At 37.9% G+C, this 18102-nt stretch overlaps 1 protein-coding gene across 5 annotated transcripts in view; it reads right to left on the bottom strand.

Annotated features, from left to right (window-relative positions):
* Positions 1 to 7701: 7701 nt before the first annotated feature.
* Positions 7702 to 18102, bottom strand: part of NPNT (nephronectin) — a 137428-nt gene continuing 127027 nt past the window's right edge. For all 5 annotated transcript variants that reach the window (XM_082256943.1, XM_082256940.1, XM_082256941.1 and 2 more), the window contains 4 exons: positions 15252 to 15338; positions 11122 to 11220; positions 9068 to 9324; positions 7702 to 8203 (listed from right to left, as the gene is read on the bottom strand). In XM_082256943.1, the coding sequence (XP_082113069.1) occupies positions 8111 to 8203; positions 9068 to 9324; positions 11122 to 11220; positions 15252 to 15338 (536 nt within the window). In that variant the 3' untranslated portion in view covers positions 7702 to 8110. The remainder of the gene's footprint in view (positions 8204 to 9067; positions 9325 to 11121; positions 11221 to 15251; positions 15339 to 18102) is intronic.

Below are 18102 nucleotides of genomic sequence, written 5' to 3'. Positions count from 1 at the left end.
GATGGACTGAAGAGGGGATGTTTGGTGTGTCTCCCAGGTGGCTTGTGGCAAACTTTAAACAACACTTTTTATGGATATCTTTAAGAAATGGCTTTCTTCTTGCCACTCTTCCATAAAGGCCAGATTTGTACAGTATACGACTGATTGTTGTCCTATGGAGAGAGCTCCAACCTCAGCTGTAGATCTCTGCAGTTCATCCAGAGTGATCATGGGCCTCTTGGCTGCATCTCTGATCAGTCTTCTCCTTGTATGAGCTGAAAGTTTAGAGGGACGGCCAGGTCTTCGTAGATTTGCAGTGGTCTGATACTCCTTCCAATTCAATATTATCGCTTGCACAGTGCTCCTTGGGATGTTTAAAGCTTGGAAAATCTTTTTGTATCCAAATCCGGCTTTAAACTTCTCCATAACAGTATCTCGGACCTGCCTGATGTGTTCCTTGTTCTTCATGATGCTCTCTGCGCTTTAAACGGACCTCTAAGACTATCACAGTGCAGGTGCATTTATACGGAGACTTGATTACACACAGGTGGGTTCTATTTATAATCATTAGTCATTTAGGTCAACATTGGATCATTGAGACCCCGTTCACACTGGGGCGACCTGTCAGGCGACCTGGTCGCCTGACAGGTCGCCGTAGGTCGCCTGCCATAGAGAAGCTGTAGACCCGTTCTAATAGGAGCGACACAAGTAGCTCCGACTTAGAAAAAGGGTCCGGAGCTTCTTTGGGGCGGCCCGGAGCTACCTGCATTGACTTCAATGATATGAATTCCGTGCCGGCCGCTCCAAGGTCGCGGTGCGAGCTGCGCACCGTGACCTGTGAGGTCGCCCCGGCAAGTAGCGTCGCCCCAGTGTTAACAGGGTCTCAGAGATCCTCACTGAACTTCTGGAGAGAGTTTGCTGCACTGAAAGTAAAGGGGCTAAATAATTTTGCACGCCCAATTTTTCAGTTTTTTATTTGTTAACAAAGTTTGAAATATCCAATAAATTTCGTTGCACTTCATGATTGTGTCCCACTTGTTGTTGATTCTTCACAAAAAATTACAGTTTTATATCTTTATATTTGAAGCCTGCAATGTGGCAAAAGTTCGCAAAGTTCAAGGGGGGCGAATACTTCCGCAAGGCACTGTGTGTGTATATATATATATATATATATATATATATATATATATATATATACATATATGTTTAGGTATGCTGTGTGATATAAAAAACATAATAGAAGTATAGCGGGCTTTTATCAAATTTGACTGCAAAAAGTGGTGGAAATACACAAATACACATCAATCTCAATGCCAGCCTTAATCTTTTGCTCACAGGAAAACTGTTCTTAACATCAAATCACAAAAAGAGGAGGTTCCCCTAATTGGGACTTTTCAGGCACATATCGATTTGAAAACTGGTGTGTAATCAACAATAACTTTATTTAGTACAAAAATTGAGAACAAATAGAGATAAAAGCAATATGCAAGCATAGGACAGATAGGAGAAGAACTCAAACGCTAGAACCTAGCAACCCGACATGGTTCGAAGATATATACTTTCTCCTTCTTCAGGGGTAGTTCATAGCGGTACTAGAGTTAAAGCGGTTGTATCCCGCTTTTTGACACTTTTACCTACAGGTAAGCCTATAATAAGGCTTACCTGTAGGTACAAATAATATCTCCTAAACCGACACGGTTTAGGAGATATTTACAGTGCATGCAGCCGCTCGCGCGAGCGGCGCATGCGCTCTGAAGGTCCGGGGGGACCTTCAATTAACTTGCCGCGAGCTTGCCGGAAAAATCAATCCCGCGTGCATGCGCGGGAGTGACGTCATCGCGGCTCCGGCCAATCAGCGCGCTGGAGCCGTCTCTTTCGGCCAATCAGCGCGCCGGAGCCGCCGAACCCGGAAGAGACGACGAGGGATCATGGCAGCGCCCGTATCGATGTCCGGGGGTCCGTGTCGGGGCTTCGTTTTAAGGTAAGTTAAACATAATGGGCTAGTATGCGATGCATACTAGCTCATTATGCCTTTGTCTTGCAGGTTTTTTTTTTTTTTTTAAATAGGGTTTACAACCGCTTTAATCATATCTGGACTTTACATGCTTGTAAAAGGGTAAAAACATCTGGTTGGTCTGGATCTACCTGGCGATGTATATGACGATTTGGTTATGATCTAATCAGATTTATGGAACCACTAAGGGCAAGGTCAGGTGTTTGCCCACAGATATATGACCATCTGAAGTCCTATGAGTAGGAAGCCAGGGGTAGTGCCTTACAGATTTTCATCCAATATGGTTTAAGCCAATCTTAAGGTGGTTCAAAATCTGTTTGTACGTCCCTTCCAGCCAGCAACCAGCAGACAAGTGTGTTAACATCAAATCATTGCAAAGTCCTGAAATGAAATCCTTTAGATCTATTTTGAATGTGTACATTTTCCATATACAAATCTATATAAAACAAATTGTTCCAGACATCTCACTGAATTTGAGTGTTTGTGTCTAGATGCAAGACCCACACCTATTAGTTTGCATAGTAGTAGTATTTTTTATTGCTCATTTTCAGGTCTATTTTTTCCACAATTGTTTCATCCTCAACTCTTCATATTTCCTTTAGCTCAGGAGACATTTTAATTAGGTATATTTGTATTTAATAGCAATTTTCCAGATTGGAAGGGGAACCATCATTCATTGAACACAGATGAAAATATGAGTGATAACAAGCACTTCTGATCTTTTGAGTGCTTGTTATTATAAGCCATGTATTATGCTTCATTATTATAAGCAATGTTCAAAGCAGTTGCATTATTTATAATAATAAAAAGTCCTCTTTGTAGGTCTGTCCAGTGTGCCAGTGCTTCAACTGAATTCGATGTTGTTTTCTTGATTATACATTACTTATGGTTTACTTGTACAGCACAGACATAAAGCATTTTACATGATTATGTGATAGGAAAGAATCACATGATTTGATAAAAATGTGACAAATTATGCCAGTCCTTTAATTTGGCAGTAGCTACAAAAATGAATAGGATAAAGAAAACATTTCTGCTAACTGCTACATCCCTCAGGCTAGCTATAAAATCTCAATCTGCCAAAAAATGAATATTCATTGCTGGAGAATGTTTCTGACAACAAATAATATTGGATGCTTTCCTAGTCAAGAGTGTGGCTAAGTTATGGGTTCCCAAGCTTTAAAGTGTTAACACACAGGGCTGACAGATGTTGCTTCCAGATGCTAACATTGCCCTCCTTGAGGAAGGGAAGGTAGAAGCCCATGTCTGGTTGATGTACCTTGGCCCACTCATTTTAACATTCAAGGAAGACAAAAAAGGAAGTGTCCAAATGTCCGCACCATCTCCAAACACCACCAAGAATACATAACTCAGTCTTAGTTCCTTTAAAAGAAAGGCCCATTAGCATTTCCATACAAGCTTTTCACTTAAATAAATCGAAACTGTGGTGTACAATGGGCTAGCTGTGTTGATTTTTTTTTAAGAGAAAATTATGATACAACAAGAGGCCACATGGCTTAATCTTAACCATACAGGAGAGATTCTGCCACAGTTTCCTAAAGATATAAGAACACACTTAGTGTGATTCACTCCTCACCCCATATGAGTTTTGGATGATCTTAGCCTTTATAAACTGTTACAGAGGCGAAAATGTTACTCTAAGCAGAAAAAGACTTGGACTATGAAAGAGCCAATTATTATCATAAAAAATTATGCTGTTACCAAATCAGGCTTTTTCCAGTATTACTGTACATTTACTGTTTTGGGCTCTTCTCACAAATGTTCCAGTATTGATGAAGACTGTGAATAAAAACATACATGCAAAATATTATGATCAATACACCCGCTGTTGTGAAAACAATTCCATTTATTAAATACATAAAATCGAGCTACACAAATATTATATTTGTTTATAATATTGATAAATCCCTGTGGTGAACACTATACCTGTGAGCTGGAATGTCAGATGACTTTAGGATAGTAATATACAGTATCTGTAGATAAAAGTAAAGCTGGGAGTGACTGTTGTCTACTGCCTTTCATAATGATAATAAATAATATGCAAATACAACTGTTTCCATATAGAACATTGAATCAAATATCAGATTGGTTTATAATTTCTCAATCCTGAAAAAAAATTGCATCCCCCATTGTATTTTTCTTTCATTCACTGTTTCTGCACAGCTATTGGTAGGTAGGAATAAGCAGAGATTCCTGTTCTTCAAAGAATGTGCAGATCTTCTTGTGAGCTGTAATCTAACCAAACCATATTATCAACACCTCAATTTCTTTATGCAACAGGTCTCAGGAATATTTAATAAGTCAAAGCAGTTATGTGCAATATGCTGCCAGCCAGACTATTCTTTCAGTTCACTGTAGCAATGCCTGTGAAGGATGAATGCTGACTGGTTGTCAAAGATTCCTATAGCTAGCAAACTGCTCTTTGCCTTATTGAATAAGCTCCAACGCATTTATTTTTTAAAGATAATAGCACACAATTTTGCATTGTTTGCTTGGAGACTTATTAGATGCTTAAGGGATTTAATATAATTGTATATCTGAAGCTATATACAGATGAATGAAAAGCATTTATTTTTTACAATTTTTTTACATAATATAATTTTAGTAAATTTTGTTAAGGATATAGTTACACACTGGGTTGATTTAATAAACAAATATAGCATGTTCACTTTACAAAGACAATTTTCACTTTGTAATGGAATTAGCACTTAGCTTAGTGATAATATACTTTTTAAGGAAATTTAACCACTTAAGCCCTTGAGGATTTGGCTGCTCAAAGACCAGGCCCTATTTTGCGATTCGGCACTGCGTGACTTTAACGGACAATTGCGCGGTCGTGCGCTGCTGTACCACAATGAAATTGACGTCCTTTTTTTCTCACAAACAGAGCTTTCTTTTGGTGGTATTTGATCACCTGTGCAATTTTTATTTTTTGCGCTATAAACAAAAAAAGAGCGACAATTTTGAAAAAATAACAATATTTTTCAAATTTTTTTATATGAAATTCTGAAAAAAAAATGTAAAAATCTAAATTTTTTAACATTTTAGGCCAATTTGTTTTCTGATACATATTTTTGGTAAAAAAAATCGCAACAAGCGTATTTTGATTGGTTTGCGCAAAAGTTATTGCGTTTACTAACTACAGGAAAGATTTATGTCATTTTTATTGTTTTTTTTTTTTTAACTAGTAATGGAGGCGATCTGCGATTTTTTTGCAGGACTGCCACATTGCAGCGGACAGATCGGACCCCTGACTGACATTTTTGACACTTTTGGGAGTACCAGTGACACTACAGTAATCAGTGCTATAAATATGCACTGTTACTGTCAAAATGACACTGGCAGGGAAGGGGTTAACTTTATTGGTGATCAAGGGGTTAAGTGTGTCCCTAGGGGCGTGATTCTGTCAGGGGGCGTGGCATGTTAGATCATCACAGAGACATACGATCCTACATAGCAGGATCGCATAGCCTCTGTGATGATCTAAGGGAGAATGACAGACGGCTGTGTTTACATCAGCCGTCTGTCTTTCTCCCTCTCCTGAGGGAGATTGCGAGTGGCCGGCGGACATCGGAGCCGCTGGTCACACGCACGGGGATGGCAGGGAACGATCCCCCTACATCACTTTGCCTGTAGGGGGCTGACTGCCGCAGTATATAGTCGTGCGGGAGTCGACAAGTTGTTAAAAAACAAAACAACAGTATTTTAGCTTGCACATGATTGGATGATTGAAGTCAGCACAAACTTGCCTCATTTACTAAACGAATGTGAAAATTCCTCTGCAAAGTGAAAAGTCACTTTGCTAAGTGCACAGCCTTTACTTCTTTAATAAATGAATCACATTGTTTTGGAGAAAGTTGAGAAAGTTATAACCTGCAGTGGTGTTCCACATACTTTATATGAAAACATTAGTTCCCTCAATGATCTATCTGTGTGGTGTGACAACAGATGGGATTGCCCTGCTGTCAGTTGGTAACTCTATAACAAACTCTATAACATACAAATGGAAACTCTATAACATTTTTTTACTGATCATGATCATAGAGGTGCAACGGACTTTGGATCCTTAGGTCACCCATATGGTGTCCTGGCTAATGCAGCACATTCTGTGTGAGTTAGCTGATTTAGGTCATATAGCTCACGCTTCCATATGCACTGCAGATGTGTAAGTATAATTGCATATATGTCAGTGTTCCTGCACTGCTCTCTGCTATTTTAAAGGCCTACAGTATATAGATATTGAAAGGGGCACTTCCCGAGTTGCCTCCAAACATCAGGTATAAAAATTGTGCCAAGACAAATAGCTCGGAGCACATATATCGTATCATATCTCAGCTATATATTTTATCAACCATGGTAAAATCTTTAAGTATCACACTGCCTACACTTAAGTTAAATTTGGTGACAAAGTCTTTAAGTTTATAGGTACTTTAACCAAACATGTTCCTCCTAAAACAGCACTACTGTAATATACATCTTAGATTGTGTTGAAAATGACCTACTGTAGATGTATATAAACCAATTTGGCAAAAGGCTTGAGCAAATCTGTTATTAGTCTGCAGGTATAGCCCTGCCCCCTTTAAAATTGCTCCTCTCTTTCTATCTGTACACCCAGAATTTTGCTTAGGCAAAATACTCTGCTGTGAAGTTTCTGACAATCTCAAATTATTCTTTTTCTCTTTTACTATCTTCAGTTTAGGTTTAAAACAGTAATGACCTGACTCTAACATGTATCCATATGGTAATTATAACTTACATTAAATGCATTTATTAATTTAGGAATATATCTATTAAAGAGACTGAAACCTAAAACTAACAGTTTCTCTATTGCTGGAATACATTTTCAGTTCAGTTGTTGCCAACTTTTCATATAGTTATGTCATAGAAGTTTTGTTTAAGGTGATACGTATATCTTCCTTTCCTAAATGTACAGCTAAAAACACAGATCCATGATCGGGGTTGTCTCTGGGATGATAGTTTTTTTGTCCAGGCTAGGTTTCCAAAAGATGGAAAGCATACTAATTTGTAATGTAGCAATTAAATCCAACTATTCTGCTTGGTATAGTATCTGTCTAGTTTGAAGCCTTCTTTCTTGCTTTATCTGTTCAGTTTTTTTGCACTGACTAGGTTTCCCACACAGACCAGGTTTAGTGAGGTCTACTGAAGTTCCCATTTTTACCTTTTCTGCATCCACTGTAAAATGTCTCCCCAACCAATGTCCATAAACCTTTATTTGTGTTTTAATAACATTTCCAAACCACTGTTGTTGCCAATTTTTAGAGTTCTTAGAGTTCTTAGTTGCCTGTTATATACCAGGAGCATTACACTGTGTATTGTTGTGTGGCTATACATATACGTATGTATAAGTATATATTGTAGGCTGAAAGAAAAAGGAAAAGGACAGCCAGCAACCATTTGAGAAAGGCCTGATGTGTCATCATTACGATTTACATAGGGGAAGAAAATTCAAATTTGAAATCCTTTCCTGTAGGCATGTTCCAGACTAAATAGGCCACCAATATGGATTTAGCTTTTATACAGAATGAATATACAACATTGTAGCCAACAAAAAATACTGTAAAGCACCATTAGGACTGAGAGGATGTTTGACCTTGACAGTTATTCACCATAATTTATTAACATGCTATTCCCATAAAAAAGTCAAGTTCATCCCTGTTGATAAATACTTAGGTATACATTATGCATTTACAAAGCTTTTCCCTCCACTAGAAGTGGAAAAATCATCGTCATATCAGTGGTGTTTGTACTTTCAGAAGCTCGAGCACATATATTTCAAGCATCATCTTCACGCCAGATCAGACAAGTTCCTCCTGACTGGGTTCTCTTCCTCGGGAAATTGTCTCTTGTAGGGTGTGTACAGTATTAAGAACCATAGCACATTGAAATATTCTCTGGAAACAAACCATCTTCAAGTTCTTGTGCCCGTTGTCAGAGGAGCAATTGCTGGGTTTTTAGACCTCGTTTGTTGTGACATTTTTGTCTCTTGTTTCACAACGGCTTTGGTGATTGATGTCCATTTTCCTGCCCCTCTCTGCACTGGGATGTCATTCAAACTAGCTGCAGATGTGTTGACTGTTATGCTTTAGTGCATGGGCCTCTTTTTAAGCTGACATCGTCAAGGCCAAGTTGTCCCTTTCGATCTCTGCCTCTTTCTGCTTTGAAAATTATCTGCAAAACAAAGTAAATATGGTTGAAAGAAAACTACAGTAGATCAAATCTACATTTCAAAGGTATTTCATTTAACTTCACATCTATATGTTGCCATACCAGCATGTGCACAGAAGCACCTGAACAACTCTCCTGTGAGAGGTACACATTCACTGGCTTGTGTATAACAGTGAGTTTGTGCTAAAATAAAATTGCCCATAAATTTATATAAAAATATTTATATATACACACTGTAATTCTGTGTAACCATATGCTTTTATCAGGATACCAATCTCCAACTTCTTGTGCTTAATTTTTACATTTTTTTTTACTGTGACTTTAGAAATAAACTTTTTACATTTTAAGAATATTAAAAAGACGACACATAAGGATGACATAGAGAAGTTTAGGTTTTCACTGAACAACAATAACATATTCCAGACACACAGTATATATGTAAATGGAACCAATATCACGCTATAGTTAACACTTCAACATTTATACAGTAGGAGTTATGAAACTGTGCGTAAATCAAAATATACAATTGAGGGCAATGAGACTTAAATGAAGTAAATGGTGGTGTTCAGGGACATCTAAGGCCCTGAACTGGTGTCACGGCTCCTCTCTAAAAACATACTTAAGCAGAAAACATTAATAGCAGAAAAAAAAAATCAAGGAAAGGTTAAGCATTTCTTTTAGTACAGACAGTTGTAATGGACTATTTATTTAGAAAAAAAAAAAAGGATCTATCAAGATAGTGAAGACAAGCAAGTCAAGGTTAACATTAGAGAGATATAAGTGGTGATGATGACAAGGAAGGACAAGTGTGTGCTTTATAAAATTACAGTTCCAAAACAATCCCTGAAAATGATCTATTGTACTTACACTTTTGATTCCAGACCCAGGCAGGGTTATATGCGTTTCTCCCCAACCATGACTTCCATTCCTGCCCCATACAGGAGGCCCATGTGCCCTAGACCTTCTTATAAAGACTTGTAGTTTACCAGAATTTTCACCTGACATAAAATGTCTAAATGACAGGCAAAGATCTTCAGGGTGTGATTGATGTCCAAGAGGAAGAACTAAGCGAGCTACTTTTCCAGATTTCCCCTTTGGTTGCATGATAGTTAGATACTGTCCTCCTAAAACATATTTGAGAATAAGATTGAATTTTAGGTAATCAGAAGGGTGAGTTTTATCATCATTTTAGTAAATCAAAGCAATTATGCACCAATATTTTTTATTAAGCAGTCATTAAACATGAGTATTTCAAAACAGAATATGAAAGGAGAAACATTGTTGGGTTACTCTGATAACACCCCAGGGGTTAATTCTGCCGCTGACTTGTGTTTCGCTTCTGCTGGATCAGATCCCCCATGAGCTCCGGATAATGAGAATCAACAGACACCACAGTGTGATGAATCAACTCAATATCAAAAGTTTATTTGCTGCGTTAGGTATTTGTATACACTAAGCATAGGAAGCATAGGCGGTGGCTTTAGGCAGTAGCCAATTACAGGTTGACAGTTTGCACACATGAAACTAGCTGATAATACACTTTCATTTCTTAGAAATCACATGATTTACAGTAATCAAAACTATAGCGGCTTTTGTACCATGATTTTATAAAACATGTTTTAAAATGTATGTACAGTCTAACAACGAACCACTCTTTTTTGCTCCCTGCTTGTGTGCTAAATATACCATTGAAAGTGTTTGTTATATCTGTTTGATAAGTGCAAAAAATGCTTGTTGATTTTGCCAGAAATTTTATGAGTTGATAACTTCATATGCTCTCTGCAAGTAAGAGTTTTGGAGATCAGAAGGAGGATCCTGGTCCTCACACACCAGCACCAATGTCACCTAGTATGGGTTTAAGCTAGCACCAGTCTCCTAATGGCCACCAGCATCAATGTAATCTAGTTCAAGACTTGAGCCACCCCTCCTCCTCTTCTCCCCTTTTCTTTTTTAATTTAACATATCTTTAACTTTGCAGCTTTTATGTCCATCTTGCTGATCTAAATCATTTTACTATATTTCTCTGCATAACTTGATTTGATAGGTTTCCACTTTATTACTCACAAACTGGTCTTCTGATCCATACTCTTATCTATTAAAGTAGAGAGGTGACTCTTCCACAATTTTTCCAAAAGTTTTTACTGCTGCTTTTTCTGTACAATGTTGACTGTGTATATGTACACATTAATCTATCAAATGTAACTGTCAACAATGTTATTTTGGGTAACCTCTCTTCCAATTTCAGCATACGTATGAATATTTATGATCTAAATCAGGGTTGTCCAACCTGCAGGCCCTCCAGATGTTGGAGGACTACATCTCCCATACTCCCTTGCCAGCCTCTTAGCTGACAGAGTAGTATGGGAGATGTAGTCCTGCAACATCTGGAGGGCCTCAGGTTGGACACCTCTGATCTAAATAATTTCCTTTTTAGTCCTCATGCATACTGGACATTTTTACAGATGCTGTTTTTGGCTTCAGGCGTTTTTCTCTGCAGTAAGTAAACTCCCCAGGATATTATCCTATGTGTTCATGCACACGTAGGCTTTTATTATGTTTTTTTGGAAGGGGCATTTTCTTGCTAGAAAAAACCCCAGAACTAATGGGTTTGAAGAAGATTTCTTTAGCTGTAAAAACGCTCAGAAGAACATGCTATTTGGCGTTTATGAGCGTTTCTGAGCCACAAACTTTTGCAGGAATTTAGTTTTGCTACAAAAATGCTATAAACCGCTAATGCACAAAAGCGGCAAAGCTTGCGTTTTTAACGCAGCATTGTACAGCTAAAGCTACTGCCGTATTTGTAAGGTCCAGTGTGCATGAGGCCTTAATGTGAATGATTTATGGCATAGCTGTTTAGGAAATGTGAAACCCTGGAAATTAATTACATGCTTGCACTTTGCAGAACAAGGTTGGGGCCTTACCTGAAGTATCTTTGACCAGTTCCCAGTGTAATTCATTTTCTTTATCTCTAATCCAGCCACACAGTCCGTTGTCAAAATTGCAGCTGTGGATCAATATTCCTACAGAAGACAAATGCAAGGCACGCACACAAAGAATGCTGCTAAGTAAGCATAATATGTAATAGGAAACCCAGTAAAATAGTAATTGAGTTTTTGTCACAAAAATAATTTAGACAAAGTCTAGCAATGAGAAGCTTGGGGCTTGCTAAAGATTTATTGATCAGTGAAAATATTAAAAAGATAAGCAAACAATATCCTATCCCTTCTGTTTTGAAACAGGTATAGCACAGTACAGCCTTCTTAAAACAGAAAGTATTCACATGTCTTGTTCCAACACATATTACAAAAATGAGAGGATTATTGCTCATTTCAGGACAGTTGGCGAAGACAGGCAAATCATTCCTTTATGCCTCATCAGCCAGATGCACACCCAGGATGTAACCCGACAGAACACCTTTGAGATGAATTAGAGCAGAGACTGCAAGCCAGGCCTTCTCGTCCAACATCAGTGCCTGACCTCACAAATGCGTTTCTGGAAGAATTGTCAAACATTCCCATAGACACACTCTTAAACCTTGTGGACAGACTTCCCAGAAGACTTGAAGCTATTAAAGGCTGCAAAGGGTGGGCCAACTTAATATTGAACCCTATGGACTAGGACTGGGATGCCATTAAAGTTCATGTGCTTGTGAAGGCAGGTGTCCCAATACTTTTGACAATACAGTGTATCTTTGGGCAATCAGTTTTTGAAGGTAGAATGCATACTGTTCCCCTGATATAAGGTTGGCATCACAGCTATCTGCATAGTACATGAGCATGAATGTTTATACCATGACCCATGCAAACAAACACTGCATGGCAATCAGATCTAAAAACACCATCCCATGTACGGGCAGTTCCTGGGTTACAAACAAGATAGGGTCTGTAGGTTTGTTCTTAAGTTGAATTTGTTTGTAAGTCGGAACAGGTACATTTTTTAAGCGTAGCTCCAGCCAGAAAAATAATTTTTACATTTTATGGATAGCATAGGGAAGGGTTAACACCCCTGTAACATTTGTTTTGTCTGTGCCCCTGTTCAGAAGATGTCACCCCGCTTTCTGTCCCTATGACACCTGGATTTTAAACATTTTGGGTTGTTGTGGAAACAAGGATTGGTGATAAAGTTTCAGTGGAGACACCTTTTTCCATGAGAATTCTTACAGGAATGAATTTTCCTTCCTAGAGGTAGATTTCTCCTCACTTCCTGTTGTCTCCCTCCGTTTGTAAGTAGGAGTCGTTTGTAAGTCGGATGTTTGTAACCCGGAGACCGCCTGTATATGGCTAAAGCTAAAAGGCAACATTGCCTAAATGGCTCTTTAGGATACCAAAACTCCTAAGGGGTGTTAATTAAAGCAGTGTAACCCCTCATTCACACTTCATCAGAACTCGCACGATTTCAAAGCTGCAATTAGGTACGACTTCAGGGGCGGCTTGAAAGACATCTATGCAAGTTCATACACAGATGTCTATTGAAGTCGCCCCCAAAGTCCCCAAAAGTAGTGCAGGAACTACTTTTGGAAATCGGTGTGGCTCCGCAAAGTTGGTTTTACACCAATTGGGACGGTGCTATTGCCGGCAATAGGCTGTGATTTGACCTGTCAAATCGTACAAATGAGAACAGGGGCTAAAGAGAAACTTTGACAGTGAAAGTGCAGTAGTTCATAGCATCACTCTTGTGATTTACAAAGATTTGCCATATTGCACAGCTAGTAACATCACTGTACTACTTCCAGGTGCAGCACTACTGCTTCCTTTATCATCTCCCTGCTAACTGGACAAAGGTGAGAAATCTGAGGCATGTAAATTACAAATCAAAAATAATTTATCAATACAAATAGTAAACATATACTGTATGTATTAAACAAAGTGAGTTCCACTTAAATTGTAATAGGAAAGGCTTTGTTTAGTATGACATATGCAGGGCTATATCATGTTAGAAGTAACTTTTGCAATAGGTTCTAGCTAGCACATCATAATTACTTAAATGGCTTGCATAACATCACAACATTACATGTGGAAATTTGTCTTGCATGTGAAGCAATAAGCCAGGCTCCTAGCTAACATTTGCCAGATAGCTTCTAATAAAAATATTACTGATTAAAAATAAATTGGGTAAAAACTGAAACTAAACATAGTATAATAGAAAATAGAATGGAGAGTAGGGGTCATTTAAAAAGTTGCCTCCATTGCCTTGTGTGTAGCCAATCATTCAGTGACAAGTATGCAATGCCAATTCTCTGTTCTAGGAGGAGGTGTTAATTGGCCAATAGGGCTAACCTGGCTTTTTGAGCTATTAGATACTAAAGGTATTAGATTAGTAAGTATTATTCAGTTTTTCTGTAAATGCAAGAAAATTTAGTACTGTAAAGAGTATCATCTTAGAACCATACAGGCTGCAATCTAAAGCAGCAAAATTATAGGTGTAGTGAGTTGCACTCATCGTTATTAGTAAAACAATTTCCATGAATATAATTTCTAAGTTAATTTCTTCTTAGTTAATTTCTTAGTTAATTTCTTCTTATTTCATAGATAAGAAAGCTGCGCTAATATGAACCAGTAGGTAATGTGCAAAAACCATACTAAATAGGTTATAGTGATTGACAAAAATATTGTACCTATATAACAAATAGCATCAAACACTCAGTGAGACACCAAAATTAACTAATGTATAACATAAATAATCTAAGTGACCACTAGAAATCACAAAGAAATATATATACAGTATTGTAAAAATAGTCCATAAATAATCATGGCATAAATAATCATATCATATAAAGTCCCAAAGTTGAATCCAAAAGGAAAAGTGAAGTGATAAAGATGTGAAGCTTAATCTGCAGTCACCCCAGTGATCCAACGACAGTGACACACTTATCTCCTTACCAGAACACTGGTAAAAAACAGCCTGTATGAACCTCCTCACAGCACCATTTAGATAAGGAATCCTTCCTCCAGCAAGTAACCATGGATATGGCCAGAAGAGAGTGAACTAATCCTGATGTTAATCGAAGTGAACTCCAATGGTGCCATACAGGAAAAAGGGGCTCGATAGTGTAATAACGTCAAGCATTTACTAAAATAAATATATAAGTATATATATTAAAAAATATATATATTTATATATAAAATATATAAAATAAAACTCACATATATACACAGGAAATTCGCTCTGGATAAAAAAAGCCGGCCGGCTCTCATGTAGCCCGTCCTCTGGGCAGGGCGGTGACGTCAGCACGCCGTGCCCTACGTGCTCGTCTCAACAGACTTCAGAAGTCTGTTGAGACGAGCGCATAGGGCACGGCGTGCTGACGTCACCGCGCTGCCCAGAGGAAGGGCTACATGAGAGCCGGCCGGCTTTTTTTATCCAGAGCGAATTTCCTGTGTATATATGTGAGTTTTATTTTATATATTTATTTTAATAAATACTTGACGTTATTACACTATCGAGCCCCTTTTTTTTGTATGGCACCATTGGAGTTCACTTCAATTAACATCAGGATTAGTTCACTCCCTCCTGGCCATATCCATGGTTACTTGCTGGAGGAAGGATTCCTTATCTAAGTGGCGCTGTGAGGAGGTTCATACAGGCTGTTTTTTACCAGTGTTCTGGTAAGGAGATAAGTGTGTCACTGTCGTTGGATCACTGGGGTGACTGCAGATTAAGCTTCACATCTTTATCACTTTACTTTTCCTTTTGGATTCAACTTTGGGACTTTATATGATATTATTATTTATGCCATAATTATTTATGGACTATTTTCACAATACTGTTTATATATTTCTTTGTGATTTCTATTGCTCACTTAGATTATTTATGTTATACATTAGTTAATTTTGGTGTCTCACTGAGTGTTTGATGCTATTTGTTATATAGGTACAATATTTTTGTCAATCACTATAACCTATTTAGTATGTTTTTTGCACATTACCTACTGGTTCATATTAGCGCAGCTTTCTTATCTATTTATTGTTGTTTGTTGTAGTCTCACTTATAGCTGCTGCTCTTTCTTAGTTCCTAGCGCGGTTACACAATTTTTATATAAAAACATTTTTACCTGGATCATCGTTTTCTTCATTCTCATCTGCGCTCAGCCCTCTTTCAACATCAAAACTGTAGAATATGTTGTTTTCATGATGTGGAACTGTAAACATGCAGAGTAAAAAGGATATGGCTTTCAGTGAAATGTGATTATATTCCACACATCCGCAATTTATTTTTAATTTTTATTTTACATAGTACAGTTAGACAGAGTAAAGCTTTTGTGGGTCTCCCAGATTCTTGTTCTGGATTAAAACCTTATTTATGGGGAGTAAAAAAGTTGCTATAGGACACCAATATTTATAGCTTTGAATACCATTGCATTAGAATGTTCAATTTAAAGTAGTTGTATGCATTCTCTGCATTAAGGTAAAAAACCTTCAGTCTGGAGGCTCTTCTATTTATTCAATTTTTTTTTCTGTTGGTTGAACTTGTGTCATTTTTCAACCTAAGTGACTATGTAAATTATAGTACTGACATTTTGTAAGATTGTAGACAGCAAAAGTTGAAATATAAAATTAATAATTTAATTAATTAAAAAATTAATTAATATAAAGCCAAAATATCAGTTCATATTTAAATGAAAAAAGAAATGTTACTCTTTGTTCAGTATGTTACCCTAGTTAAACTATTATTTTTATAACTTGTAGAGTTTAGGCCATTCATTATGTTTGCCTATGAACACTAGAAGGGATATATGATGAGGTTGTCATACAAACATGCAAGTTATTATTATTATTACATACACTTACACAGCACCGTCAATTTACATATACTGTATATATTGTACATTTACCGCAGTCCCTGTCCTTAAGCAACTTATAATCATAGGGTCCCTAACTCTCATTCATACATACAAATACCAGGCCAAATTTAGACAGGAACCAATTAACCTCCCAGCATGCTTTTGGAGTGTGGAAGAAAAACAGGAAACCCACGCAGGCACAGGGAGAACATGCAAACTCCATGCAAGTAGTGCCATGGTTAGGCTTCGTACCCATGACCCTAGAGCTGCTAGGTGGAACCACCCGTATTGTACGTTTCTGTTTATGGCAAGTACAAAGGAGCACTGCAAAAGCTTGTCTGTGACAGGTAAACATGACCAGGAAAAGGTATCCTGGCTAATCAATCCTTCCTCTTAACAGGCTTATCCATCATGTGTTAAGTAGATCCTACAGATACACAAAAGTTCCCTGCATTGGCTGGAGGGGGTCAATGTTCCTGAATGTTCAAAGGTACCTTAAGGTCCAGGTATTAAGTATCCACTATGTTTAATGTCTAATGTATTTGGATATTAATTATTATTTATAATAATTGTTATTTATTTTCTGTGATAATGCTTGGCAAAGACCACAAATATATGATGCTATGAGCAGCATTTGGGTATAGAGACATGGACAGTTATGTAAATGCACTCTAAAAGAAATGTATAACATGCTGAACGATAAAAATGAAAAGATAACCCCTATTCAGAAAATGTGTTCTCTTTATGCAGCTGTAAACTAAACTGCTTCCACCAGATCTCATTTACTTGCTCTACACTACTTCTTTTGAATTCGAATAAAAACAGGGAGTTTTCCAAGACAGGTCAGGAAAGCAGTCATGCTCCGTAGTATCAATAATATACTTTAAGTAATAGCAGAGATTTTCTCACTGTAGAGAAGTTTGGATGACAATAGTTATGAAACAACAGCATGGAACCTGAGATAGTTATTTACAGTTGTTGCCACAGTCCTATAAGTCGGTAAACTATCTAAACAATTTCTACTGTGGTCTGTGACAATAAATCCATGCTACCTAATCTAGGCCCTCTTTCTCCTCCTTCCATAGAACTAATCCAGCATGAGAAGACTCTTCATTCCACTGACACTGGGTGCTTAAGAAAGAATGTCAAAGTCGGACATTCTAGACGTGCTCCATTTAATCTGGGAGGTCTGTGGGTGAACACCATACTGTATATTTCAGCTTGCAGGTGCACCAACTGACAAACTTTCAAGACTTAAACATGCGGGATTCCCACAATAAGTCTTCACACAAATCCCTATCACATAGTTTTCTATGGAAAAGCTGCAATTAATCTTACCAAGGGAATGTAGCCTGTTACATAATGCATTTAAGAATGTCATGGTACTTTGCACCTCCTGTGCGTACCTGCAGGTGATAAGGTGATAGGTTTTCTTAAACAAATCTAAGAGAATTCCCACAGTAGAATCAAAGGATCATTGATGGCGCCTTTGACAAAAGGATGTGTGTAACATCCAGGTTTCTGTTGCTGCAGTCTAAACCAGGCCAAACACTAGGTAGATTCTCCTTAGATCTAATCTGTTACATCAGCAAACTTTACCATTAAAAATGTAGTAAGAGAGCCTGCCTTAATGGATATAAACTGAATGGAGTCTTTGAGCAGGACCTTACATTTTTATTAATTACTCCAAAAAAGGTCTAACTAGTTTTTAGCCACCTTTAGACTGGGTTTCCACTGATGTAAATTGGGTTTCCCAGCATCCAATTCACATGACTGGAGAGTTCGACTGGCTCTCAATGGAACCGGTTCACACAGCTTCGGGGGCAGCCACGGTCCACAATGGAAAAGAATCCTGTGTGTCTTTGGCTCTTTTTCAGGTGCAAATTCAGGAAAAAATTTGGACTAGATTCGCACCTGAATCAGGGACGGACTGGACCCCCTGCTGTAACCTGTGGCCGCATTAGTGTGAAGCCAGCCTAAAAGAGCCTCTGCCACTGCCTATTCAGGGAAAGGTGACAACATTTCCCACACTCTAACTCACTTCTCCTGTGCTATCTAACCATTCTGTTCTCTGTAGAAGCAACTGCTAATTACCTGTTGTTTCTGGGTATGGATGAGTATG

This window comes from Pelophylax lessonae, assembly GCF_965119305.1.
Source record: "Pelophylax lessonae genome assembly, chromosome: 1".
Classification (NCBI taxonomy): Eukaryota; Metazoa; Chordata; class Amphibia; order Anura; family Ranidae; genus Pelophylax; species Pelophylax lessonae.
This window is presented reverse-complemented; position numbering and strand designations above follow the sequence as displayed.